General features: G+C 40.8%; 1 protein-coding gene across 1 annotated transcript in view; it reads right to left on the bottom strand.

Moving 5' to 3' along the window:
• The window catches only part of TAFA1 (TAFA chemokine like family member 1), a 328,271-nt gene that overhangs the window by 225,389 nt on the left and 89,215 nt on the right, over window positions 1–13,667 (bottom strand). The window contains exon 3 of the mRNA XM_042781678.1: window positions 2,904–3,044. Coding sequence (XP_042637612.1) covers window positions 2,904–3,044 — 141 coding nt within the window. The remainder of the gene's footprint in view (window positions 1–2,903; window positions 3,045–13,667) is intronic.

The raw sequence follows: 13,667 nt of genomic DNA, 5'->3' as shown, positions 1-13,667 counted from the left end.
GTTAATCAAACTGAGTTCAATAGTCAAATTATCATTTATTAGTCATAGGAACATTGGAAATTTTATCCCTTCTAAGCTTCAGTTTCTTCATATGGCAGTTAAACTTCTATGTCAACTTAGCTGGGCCTGGTTGAGTGGTTGGGCAGCTGGTGGTAGTTATTCCCCATGATGAGACTGGCAATCAACTCCATGGTGAGATCTACCATAAGCAGCTGAGTTGCTGCTTTAGGGATGTGGTTTGCTTCCCCTATATATCCAGCTGCTTTGGGAATGATCTCTAGCTTATGGCACACTTGAACCTTGCATGTAGCCATGTTGTTGTTCAGCAGCCTGCTATGATCTGCCAATCCTGGGACTTTCAGTGGACTTGAATCAATGGCCTGCTGTGTTGTTTGGTAGCATCGGGACTGTGCCATTTTACTTGTCGATCTTGGGCTTGTTAGCCTCAGCAGCCAGTAGCTGCCTGAGTGAAGAGATCCCTCTAGCTTCAGTGGGCAAAGAGCAAGAGGCAGAGCTGAAGCCCAAAGTCAAGGGACTTTCACACAGCCCCTAGAGCCTGGTACTTTGAACCTTTCACACAGCCCCTAGAGCCTGGCACTTTGAACTCAGATTTCCAGCTTCCCAACCTGTAAGAGAATAATTTCCTTTTTTGTATAAGCTGTCCCATTTGTGGTATATTTTTGTCAGAGTGGCACTACTAAACCAAACTGCCGTTGAGTCAGATCCAACTCATAGTGACCCCTCCTTGGGTTTCCGAGGTGGTATCACTATGGAAGTAGATTGCCTAACCTTCCTTCCAAGGAGTGGCTGGTGGGTTTGAACTTCCAGCCTTCTGGTTAGCAGTCAAATGCTTTAGGCACCCAAAACACTTCATTTTTAAAATAAGGATGAGGGGGAGAGTCTCTCTGCCTGTAGAGATGACCCTTAATGATCACTGCCCTCTTATATTTAAGCCCTTGTAGTTTCCTGGCTGTTGTTGTTGTTATGTGCCGTCAAGTCGGCCCCGACTCATAGCGACCCCTCCTTGGGTTTCCGAGGCAGTATTACTAAGGAAGTAGGATTGCCCAACCTTCCTTCCGAGGAGTGGCTGGTGGGTTTGAACCGCCAGCCGTCTGGTGAGCAGTCAAGTGTCTTAGAGCTCCTGGTAGCATAGTGGCTAAGACACTTGCCTGCTCACCAGAAGCTGGTGGTTCAAACCCACCAGCCACTCCTCGGAAGGAAGATTGGGCAATTCTACTTCCGTAGTGATACTGCCTCGGAAACCCAAGGAGTGGTCACTATGAGTCGGGGCTGACTCGACGGCAAACAACAACAACAACAACAACAGTTTCCTGGCAGACTGACTAGGACTAACTTCTGTAACCAAAAGGATGTTGTAGAAATGATCAAGTATAACTTTGAGGATAGGTCATAAAAGGCACTGTGAGGTCTGTATTATTCTATTGGATCACTGAGGAATCCAGCTGCCATGCTGTGAAGACACCAAGTTCCCGTGCAAAGATCCACATGGTAAGGAATTGAGTCTACATGCCATGAGTCGTGTGAGGGAGTCATCTTAAAAACAATCCTCCAGCACCAGTTAAGCAGAACTATTTAAGGTTTTCCAACTCCTGTCTATCAGTCAGTTGCACTGTGGTAGTTTACGTGTTGCTGTGATACTGAAAGTTATACAGTTGGTACTTCAAAGACCATTAGGATCACCCATGGTAGACAGGTTTCAGAGGAGCTTCCTAAGACAGACTAGGGAAATAAAGGTCTGATAATCTACTTCTGAGTATTAGCTAAGGAAAACTTTATGAATCACAACAGAATATTGTCTGATACAGTGTTAGAAGAGAAACCCTCTAGGTTTCTCTCTAACCCTCTAACTACCACCAGCTGCCCAACCATTCAACCAGGCCCAGCTAAGTTGACATAGAAGTTTAACTACCATATGAAGAAACTGAAGCTTAGAAGGGATAAAATTTCCAATGTTCCTATGACTAATAAATGATAATTTGACTATTGAACTCAGTTTGATTAACTCTAAAACCAAGTTTTGAGTACCACTTTTTCAAAATAATTTTATGCACTAGCACCTAAGGCATTTGGCAACTATCCATGCTGCAACAAGTGACTCACTCATACCAATGATCACGTGATGGGGCAGGACCAAGCAACATTTTGTTCTGTTATGTATAAGATCTCCATGAGTGGAGTTGAAAGCAACTTACAAAAGTTAAGCCTTCTGATATTGACCATAACAATATGAGAGATCCTGAGCCATAACCACCCATCTAAGCTGAATTTCTGACCCACAGAAAGGGCAAGATAATGTTTGCTGCTTTTAGCGACCAAGTTTTGATGTAATTGTTGCACAGTGGTAGATAACTAATACATTTCCTTACAGGATTATTGGGAGGATTAAATGAAATATTTCATGGGAAGTGTTTAGCACAATATTTGGCATATGGTAAATCCTCAAGGCAGTTCTATTTTTTCATGAATGTATCTCAAGCACCCAGAACAGTACTTGGTATATGTTACTTGCTTATTAAATAGTTGTTGAATGAATGTAAGTTATTGTTTACATTACTAGCATTATCATAATAATCATTATATATGGACCCTAACATTTTTGTAAATGTTTTTATAAAATAAATAACCTTCCAAAGGAGCTGAGCCTTCAAATTTCTTGACTTGAAAAAAATTCCTTTACCTTAGTCTTCTCTAAAAAACACAAAACAGGGCTCATTTAGGAATCCAAAATGCAGAAAAACAAGAATTCAGACACTTTACAGAGGGCTGGCAATTGTTTAACTTTTCATTATCTTGAACCACATTCAGATGAAACAAGAAAATACAGAATGTATAGCAAACACCTGGAAGAACACCTAGAGAGAGATACAAAACCAGCTCCTTACCATCGACACAGGAAGGTCGGTTTCTGGTTGTTCCAGCCACTTTCCCAGGCAGACAGGAGCACTTTACTGTTTGCGACCGCTCCTCAATGCGATTCTTATTACAACATCTGTGTGCTGCAATCACTTCACACGTCCCTCCTTCTGGCGAGAGAAAAAGAAAAGGGACACAGATGAGAAATAACTTGGTAGTTATTCAAAATATCTAACCAGGCCTGTGGGAGTGAGGTGAGAGGGAGCTTAGGTCAAGGGATAGAAATGATAGACTTTGTTTCCATGGAAGTCAATTACTAAGAGATTCTCTCCCACTGTCTTGGAAAAGACAGGTTTTACAGTGCTACACTTTGAATGCAACGAAGAGTACCAACGAATAGCCTGTACGTGTACCAACAGGCAGTGAAGCCCTGAGTAGCTAGAGCTAACGCATAGAATAAAAATGCGCCTAATTTAATGCATTATATATTGGGAGCTCTCTCTTGTATTATCTTCACATTTAAGATTCTCTGAGCTCTCACTAATGATAAGCAACTGATGTTCTGCTGATGCGGAATTTCCAGCGGCAGAAAAACTGCCCAGAAATTGGAAATCAGCTGTCCTTTCCACTGCCTTCCCACTCTCCAGGGGGCTGAATAGAAAATCTAGTCCAGGAGTCATTTCCCAGAGCTGCTTTCTGCAAATCCAGATCTTATTCACAAAATGAAAGAATCGCCAGAGAAAATGGGTAAAGACTTTAAATGGTGTTTTGAATGGCAGACTTAGGCATACGACTTCATTTAATTGTGACAGTTCATCCATGCATTCATCAGCATTTATCGGCAACTTAATGCATGTCATGCTCTGCTAGGGTCTGAGCAGGTGAGTCGCTGAGCTGTCGAAAGCACTGTTGGTGAGCTTTCAGGTGGGTCTTCAGGCCTGAGGGAATCAGCTAAGCCAGTTCTCCAGGGATGCAAATGACACTCTCAAGTGACCAGAAAACAGGAATTAGCTCTCCTGATATCAAGGCTTGAATTCAGGAAGAATGTTCTTATTTGACTGGAATGGGGCCATAACATTTGGATTCTTGGCATTTGGGATTCAGTTGGCAGAAACTCAGCAAGCATATGTTAAGCAGACACTACATAAAATTACTGTGTTATAAACTTTTAGGAATATGTGTATATCCTACATCTGGTGAATACTTAAGAAACATTGAGAAGAAGAAAAAAAAAAAAGGAGGGGAAGAGGAGGGAGGGAATGAGGAAGAAGAGAAGACTCAAGACACACACCCCCAACCCGTCCCCCAAAAACCACACCGTGGTTCTCAATGGGAGGAGGAGAATAGGGGATAGTAGGGAAGTAATTTTGCTACCCTCCCTCAAGTTATTTGGCTATTTCTGGAGAGATGTTTGACTATCAAAACTGGCTGTGGGGAAGTGTTACTGGCATCTCCAGTAGAGAGCAGGGATGCTGCTCACACCCTACCATGCACAAGACAGCCCCATAACAAAGAATCATCTAGTCCAAAATGTCATTAGTACTGAGGTTAAGAAACCCTATCTAATAGGAAAGAAATATTCCCAAGAACCTCTAACTCAATACAGATTAGAAATGCAATGGGAAGGAAGTGTGGCCTCTCAAACCAGCCTGTTTCAATTCAAATCTCAGCTCTGTCACTTGCTAACTGAGTGTCTCAGTTTCCTCATCTGTAAAATGGGAATAATAATAACACCTATATAATAGAGTTGTGAGATAAACTAAGATAACACTGGTAAAGGGGTTAGCATTGTCAGTACATGTTATCTATGATAATAATATCCAGCCACATTGACATTTTATAGCTTGGTGATGCCTCAGAAACTTTTCCCTGAAATAATTTCTCCTATCTCCCAATCCTTCCAAAACAAATATATTCACTTAGTTAACTCCTCAGAACTTAATACAAAGGCCAGTTCCTTAGAGAATAACCCCACACTTTCCAGTTCTTCATTCTTTTTACAAGCTGTACATGTATTTCCTCCTACAGTTGTAGCTGTTTATGGAGTTAGTAATTGAGTGCAGCCAAACTCTAACCTCTAAGGAGTCAAATCTTTGCTTGTTTCCTCCCAGCTCTATCCTCCACACCTGTATAGATGTGCCATGCCTGTTGGTTGAATGGATTAATGAATCAGTGGATTAACTACAATAAACATCATGATTAAGAATCAAGTTATGGACATAGTAGAGGAGGAGACTCATTCCTTGTTGAACAATTTGGAAGCCTTCTTAAATTATGAGTCGAAGAGTAGAGATTCAGCGAGTGGTGATGAAGTGAAAGGGTTTCAACAATCTGAGAAACCTGGGCATTGTTTTTTATATAATTCTTCTATTTTATTTTACAGAGATTTACAGAAAAACTGTAAATATATCTCATATATTCACACCAATTTCCCTTCCTTTTAACATCTTTCATTAGTATGGTAAACTAATTATAATGAATAAATCAATATTGGTGTATTATCATTAACTGAAACTCATATTGTATTCACAAATCCTTAATTTTTATCTAATGTCTTCTTTTTTTTTTTTGCTCCAGAATTCCATCCAGGATATCACAATGCATTTAGTTACCAGGTTTCCTTGGGCTCCTCTTGGCTGTGACAATTTCTCAGATTTTCCTTGTTTTTGACAACCTTGACAGTTTTGAAGAGTCCTAGTCAGGTATTGGGGAGCTCTGGTAGCATAGTGGCTAAGGCACTTGACTCCTAACCAGAAGGCTGGCAGTTAAAACCCACCAGCCACTCCTCAGAAGGAAGATGGGGCAATCTACTTCTGTAGTGATACCGCCTCAGAAACCCAAGGAGGGGTCGCTATGAGTCAGGTCCGACTCGATGGCACATAACAACAACAGTCATCGTGTAGAATGTCTCTCAACTGGGATTTATCTGAAATTTTTCTCATGATCAGACTGGGGTTAGGATAAACACTACCAACATGACATCACTACTAACGTTGACCTTGATCACCTGGCTGAGGCAGTATTTTTCAGGTTTCCCCCCTGTAAAGTTATTCCCTGCCCTTCCATTGGAAGAAAGTCAGTATGTATAGCCCATACTTAAGGAATACCCCACCTCCTTGAGGGCAGGGAATCTATATAAATTATTTGAAATTATTCTGCATGGGAGATTAGTCTATTTTTCCCCATTAATGTATTCTATCATTTATTTATTATATCAGTGTATGAAGTTAAGGATATTCATTTTACACTTTGGATTATAATGCAATACTATGTTATTTTGTTGTTCAAATTATTCTAGCTTTGGCCATTGCATGAGAGGTTGTTAAGTTGGCTCCTCTGTTCCTTTGACATGCCTCCATCACTGTCCTGGAGGGTTTTCAGGTTTTTGTATAAGCCTTTTCTTATTTTCTGACTACTCCCTGCACATCTTGTATACTTCCTGCCCTTGTCCTAGAGTCCGCCATTTCTTCAAAAAGCTGGTCAGGGCATTAGAGTAGCTAGAACTGAGTTTTGTTGTGCACCTGAGATAAGATTAAAGTGGAGGAGGGCTTCCCACCACAAGGCGAGGCCTTAGTGCTATGAGACACAAAGGGGGACATTAGAGGAGATACTGACATCATTCTTTTGGTGATCTGAGGTGATAACATGATCACCCAGACAACTCTGTACAGGGAGGGTTGGAGAAGTGCAAAGTGGCAAAACAGAAGAAACAACTGGCCACTGCAAAATTCTGAGCAGGAAGGAAGGAGGCTTGAACTTGCATCATGGGAAAAGTATCTCACACACCACAACCCCACCACTGGGATGAGAGTTAACGTAACACAGGATTAGTCACAAATTACATTCTTAAACCCAGCCACCTGCAATCAGGTGGCTTTAGCTTATAATTGTCAGCTATAAGTGCCCTCAGTCAAGTCAGTAATAGCTAATCACACTGCAATGGAAATACCACTAATTTTAAAGTTATCACTTGATTTTAATACAAGATTAGAGCAACATTTATAATGTAAAATAGCACAAAGCCTATGAGAGCTTCCAAGATGTACTTTGAATCTCATCTGATTTACAGTCAAGTCAGCAGACTCAATGACAGATATGTCAGATCATCTGAGTGACTATGCTGAGTTAAAAAGTATGGACAACAATGCAGCCACCTGAGGCTAAAAACCATCCCTCATAGCACTGCTGCCCATGAACCAAGGGAACAATCACATGCTAGTCTTATAGCTCAGTGCCATTCATTAGGCCCTTATTTGGTAGTACATTAGTGATAAAACTCACAATAACTTTACAAAACATTCGCTTCATTTTACAGATGAAAAGCAGAGGCTTAGAGAGATTGAATAACTTGCTCAGAATCACACAAGTATGGCCAGATCTGTTGGACCCTAAAGTTCACACTCTTTGCATCTTGTCACAAGCAGTCATTCCTTGCTGGCGAAAAACTTCCAAAAGGAAGTCTGACACTTGGCTTAAGAGGGTTATTTAGGGTAAGTATCCACATTCCTATCTCCCATCATGTCCCTAATCTCATTTGCTGCACATTCCTCGCTCTGCCCCCCCACCCCGACCCCTTCCCTGTGCTCCAAGAACACTGGCTGCCTTCCTGACCATGGCAAACATGATCCCTGCCAAGTGACTATGTACCTCCTGGGACACTCTTCCAGCAGGTCCCTGGACAATTCCCTCACCTCTTCCACATCCTTGCTTAAAAGCCACTTGATCAGAATAACACTTGACCACTTTAGTTAAAATCTAATTCCCTTACATAGCATTCATGATCTGTCTTACTCTGCTCTATTTCCTGCCTCACCTTCTGCCCCTAGATCACCTGTAATTTTCAAGCATATTATATAATTGGCTTATCTGTTACACTTACTGTCTAAGTGTCCCTCACTAGAATATAATTTCCTCATGGACAGGAATTCCAAGCTATTTAATTCAGTGAACAATGTCTGGCATATTCTTATTATAGTTTAAAAGTACTTTCAGTCACATTTCATTTAATCTTCAAAATAGCTCAGTGACAGACACAGGATTGGCATTATTATCTCCATTTCATATATAAGGATGCAGACTTAGAACAAATGACATAGGCACGTAGTCAAGGACAATAATAATAGTACTATAGCAGTTAGCCGTTTACTGAATATTTACCACACAATTGGCACCATGGAAAAACACCATAAACATTTAGCTCACTGTATGTAAAACCCAGTGAGGTTATAGTTACTCCTTACAGATAAGGCAACTGAGATCAAGGGCAGTTTAAAAACTTGCCAACATTTTTCTTAACAAGCACCTAGCAGCATGTGGACTAGCACACAGATCCTCTGGCCCCATCTACAGTGCTCATTTCCTTTTCCACCCAGACCCACAGGCTGGCACTTCTCTGAAAAGGGGAGGCAGGCTCAGTGACTGAGACTGGACATGAGCTCTATTTTCATTAAGGCTTTATATATATGTATATATAAAGTCAATGACCCTAGGCCATATCTTCCTCAGGCTTGCAGATGATGGATTTGCTGCTGGAAGCCAGGGAGGTGTTGCTTTAAATAACAGGCTCATCTGGTCTTGACAAGTTGAACTATGGCTTCAATTACACCTACAGCTCAGGTTCACAGATGCGGAGCCAGAACCAGGTCTCAGTGGACATAATGGAGGCCCATAGGACCCCAACAGTTAGAAGGTCTGATTGGCCCCATCTAACCCAAATCTCCTGATTCCCAAGGTTTACATTTGTGACTGACCTGGCCACAGTCAATCAGAGAAATTTAATCTTTCAATTTCATCCTGCTCACATAACCCTGGTCTACCAACCTGTGATGACAAAATACAAATATTCAAATGTTTGACAGGAAAAAGCTCACTTACATCTGCAGTCTAAGGCCCAGAGGTTTTCAAATGATGGTTTGTGGAGCTCTAGGTATTTCCAAGGGGGTTTAGTTACCTCCACTGGAGGAAAGGAGGAAACAACTCTAGTTATTGTATTTTTAACATTCAGAATAATTATTCATTTTTTTCAAAGGGAATCCTCCACTAAGGAAAAATATGAAACCAGCTCTACTTAGCTAATGATCAGCTCTCTCAGGCTAATATTTAATAACAAGTACTGGATGGATGGATGGATGAATGAATGACTGAATGAAATGAAAAGTGAGCTGTCATGGGATTTTGCACTATCAAATAATATGGAACTTGACGCTTCTTAAGAAGCTTGGATGTTTTGGGTATAGTAGTATATATTAAGCTTGTAAAATCACTAACCATCAACACCCTCAAACCCCCCTACCCCTGCAATTTTTATGTATTTTTAACTTCTTGGCTATATCAGGGACCCATATTTACTTTAACACACTAAAGACAGTGAGAACCTGATCATATTCTGAGAAAAGGATTAAAATCCTGCGTGCCTCTTATAACCACAGAAATAGAATTTTTCAAGGACCTCTGGAATTGTCTGTAAAGTTTTATTTACCTAATGTCCTTATCAGCTGACTGCTTGGAAAGCGAAGACTGGAAACTAAAATGTTTCCTAAATTTGTCCCCACTGAATGGGAATAGTTAGGTTTGTCATTACCCTTTCTGGGCACTAGATAGTTGTCTCTTTTAAACTTTTATTTATTCATTCATTTTTAAGGATTATCTAGTGAACTGTCTTTTCAATCCTAATACCAAAAACAAACAAACAAACAAACAAACAAACAGACAAACAAAATAAACCCAAACTCACTGCCATCAAGTAGGATCCAACTCAAAGCGACCCCTCCTTGGGTTTCTGAGGTAGTATCTCTGTGAAGTAGATTGCCCAATCTTCTTTCTGAGGAGTGGCTGGTGGGTTTGAACCACCAGCCTTCTGGTTAACAGTCAAATGCCATAGGTACTATGCCGCCAGAGCTATTTCAAAATCACAATGATAATATTTGCCACATAAATGCTTCTGAGACTTTTCTCTGGCACCAATGCCAATCCAATTCTCAATTTCATCTCAATCTAAGTCAAGATGATTTCAAGATGATCTATCACCTCTCAAATCAAAGTCATTTAAGTACTCAGAAAATGGAGCTTCCCATTTTTGCTTGTGGATTCTCTAGAAAATGGCCTCTTTTCTGAATTGCACACAGCATCAGTAATTCAACAAATAAGACATATAAACTAACCTATTAGAACAAGCCAGTGTGAAGGTTATCTTTATTATCCAGGTTTTTCAGAGTATTGTTCCTTTCATCACTTTGTCTGTAGACAACACATCTAAGGAAAGTATCTCCTAGACATTAGTCTCATACCCTAAAACCCAGCCTTATATGGGGTTTCATTGTTCTTTCAGATTAGCAGGTAATAGTAATTATCAGGAGCTCTGGTGGCATAGTGCCTAAGGCTAACCAGAAGGCTGCCAGTTCAAACTCACCAGCTGCTCCTTGGAAGGAAGTTTGGGCAACCTACTTCTGTAGAGATACTGCCTCAGAAACCCAAGGAGAGGTCGCTATGAGTCAGATCCAACTTGACGGCAGTGAGTTTGGTTATTTTGCTTTGGTAGTAATTATCTGGCCAATGCAGGCAAATCTGAAAGGTAGAAGAGTCACAGGCACATAGATTTCTCAGTTCTCCCTCCATTGGAAATCTTTAAAACTGGCCTTGCTTCTTATTCCCTTTGCCCATGTTTGCCCAGGTGATGTTGGGAAAGTCTCCTGCTGAGAAGCTCCTGGTGGCAGCTCTCTAGTTGTTCTTCTGCTCTCCCTCGGGAGTTTGTCAGAGCTCTGAGTAGATTATTGAAACTCATTTTAAGGAGAAGAGAAATTGTTTCTATCATCCAAAAAGGGAAAGAAGACAGCATTTTAAGATGATTTCTGGCAGCAGAAACTCTCTCTGAGCTGGAGGAGTTAAAAAAAAAAAAAAAAAAAATGCAAAACCCAATGCACTCCCGGCAGTGATCTCTTCTTCCCAGTTCAATATATCACTGTCTGGCCCTGTCCAAGTGAGGAATCACAAAGAAGATGAATTACTAAGGATAACATTTCTTTTAAAAAGTGTCCCCAGTGATAACAATTATGTGATGATGGAAAGGGAAGATGAGGTTAGGAATGACTGGCAGGTAGAAAAAAGCTTGAAGTTTGGCATCATAAACCAGATCTTGCTCCTAAGAATGGAAACTTAATAGAAATAGCTCATACCAACTGTCTTAGTTATCTAGTGCTGCTATAACAAAAATACCACAAGTGGGTAGCTTTAACACAGAGAAATTTATTTTTTTCAGTGTAGGAGGCTATAAATATGAATTCAAGGTGCCAGTTTTAGGAGAAGGCTTGCTTTCTCTGATAGCTTTAGGGTTCTATTTGTGGGGGATCTTCATGTTGGTTGGCATCTCTCTTTCACCATATCTGCTTACTTGTTTAATCTCATTTATATCTCAAAAGAGATTGACTGAAGATACATCCTACACCAATGATGCCTAATTCACAAAGCAGATAACCCTTCTCAAATGGGACTATAATCAAAGACATAGAGACTAGGATTCACCAAATATATATATTTTTGGGGACACAATTCAATCCGTAACATTCCACTCTTTGGCTCCCAAAATTCATGTCCTTGCCACATGCAAAACACATTCACTCCATCATATCATCCCCAAAGTCTTAAATTAATTCTAAGTCTAAAGGGGATCTATGTAGGAGATCTTTTTTTTTTTTTTTAATTTTTATTTTTATTGTGATTTGGGTGAAAATTTACAGAGCAAATACACTTTCCATACAGCAGATCACATACACTTTGTCTCATGACATTGACCACAATTTAACACAATGCAACATCTCCTCTCCCACTTCCTCCTGATAGGTACCACTTCCCTGTGACCATCCCTCCATGCCCTCCTACCCCCTGAGCTGTCTCTATGTAGGAGATCCTTGATAGAGAGGGAGAACAATGTGGAACAAAACTCAAAATCATTTGGAGAAAAAAAAAAAAAGAGGGGGGGGACCAGGTTTGCTGGTCCGATAGAGCCTGGTGGAACCACTGAAACTATGACCCCTAGCTGCCCTTCAGGTCTGGAATTGAACCCACACCTGCGGTTTCCAGCCAAACAAAAGACAGGCATATGAGTTGAACATTTTCCTCAAGTAGATACTCTCCTTGGAGATAACAATCATGGGAGAAAGAAGGGCTGCTTATGCACAGGGAGACAGCTCAGGGGGCAGGAGTCCATGGAGGGATAGACACAGTGAAGCGGTAACTATGGGGAGGAAGTGAGAGGGGAGCTGTTGCATTGTGGTAAACTGTGGTCAATGTCATGAGACAAAGTATATGTGAACTGCTGTATGGAAAGTGAATTTGCTCTGTAAATCTTCACCCAAATCACAAATAATAATAATAATAATAATAATAATAATTCCAAGTCTAAAATCTCACCTTCTGAATCATCTAAATAAAATATAAGTGAGATATTAGGTATATTCCATCCTGTTTCAAAATCCTCTTCATCTATGAACTTATGAAATCTAGGTTACAGGTTATCTGCTTCCAAAGTACAATGGTGTAACAGACACAAAGTAGATATTTCCATGACAAATAGGAGAAATTGGAGGGAAAGAAGGGATAACAGGAAAGAAACAAGTCTAAAACCAGCAGAACAATTCATATTAGCTCTCAAGGACTGAAAATAATTCTCTGTTCTTTGGGACCATCTGGACAATGGCCCTGCCCTCTAGAATCTGGGTGTTGGCCACAGCCTCTGGATTCTGAGTGGAGGCTTCTCAGTCCTTGGATTCAACTTCACCTTCCAGGCCCACTAGATTAGCAACTCTGCTCCTTTGGTTGTTGTTGTTATTGTTAGGTGCTGTCGAGTTGTCTCTGACTCAGTGACACTATGCACAGTAAAATGAAACACCGCCTGGTCCTGTGCCAGCCTCACAATCCTTGCTATACCTGAGCCCATCATTGCAACCACTGTGTCAATCCATTTTTTTGAGGGCCTTCCACTTTTTCACTGACCCTCCACTTTACTAAGCATGATATCCTTCTCCAGGGAATAGTTCCTTCTGGTAACCTGACCAAAGAAGGTGAGATGAAGTCTGGCCATTCTCGCTTCCAAGGAGCATTCCGGCTGCACTTCTTCCAGGACAGATCTGTTAGTCCTTTTAGCAGACCATGGTTCTCTTAGCATTCTTCTCCAAAACCACAACTCAAAAGCATCAACTCTTCTTTGGTCTTCCTTATTTATTGTCCACCTCTCACATGCATAAGAGGCAATTGAAAATACCATGGCTTGTGTTAGGTGGACCTTAACTTCCAAGGAGACATCATTGCCCTTTAGCACTTAAAAGAGGTCTTTTGCAGCAGATTTGCCCAGTGCATTACATTGTCTGATGTCTTGACTGCTGCCTCCATTAGTGTTGATTGTAGAATCAAGTAATATGAAGTCCTTGACAACTTCAGACTTTTCTCCATGTATCGTGAAGCTGTTGGACCAGTTGTGAGGATTTTTATTTTCTTTATATTGAGGTGTAATCCATACTGCAAACTGTAGTCTTTAATCTTCATCAGTAAGTGGTGATGCCCAGACCTCTACGACTGCTGCTTGACAAAGCTCCAGCTGTCAAGAGTCTTGGGCGGAAACCAATTCCACCTTCACTTCCGATTGTATTCTGGTCCATTATCTTAATTGTTACAATAATCTTTATGGTGATCATGCCCCTTCTGGTTCATCCCAGAGGGTCCAAAACTGATTTTCATGTTTCCCATGAATCAGGCCACCTTCCAGATGACTCTCTGATTTCCAATTCCAAAAACCCCAGTTT

Source organism: Orycteropus afer, unplaced genomic scaffold (genome assembly GCF_000298275.1).
Source record: "Orycteropus afer afer isolate SDZICR_OR568_19922 unplaced genomic scaffold, OryAfe1.0 scaffold00149, whole genome shotgun sequence".
Classification (NCBI taxonomy): Eukaryota; Metazoa; Chordata; class Mammalia; order Tubulidentata; family Orycteropodidae; genus Orycteropus; species Orycteropus afer.
Note: the sequence above shows the minus strand (reverse complement) of the source record. Positions and strands in the feature narration are given on the sequence as shown.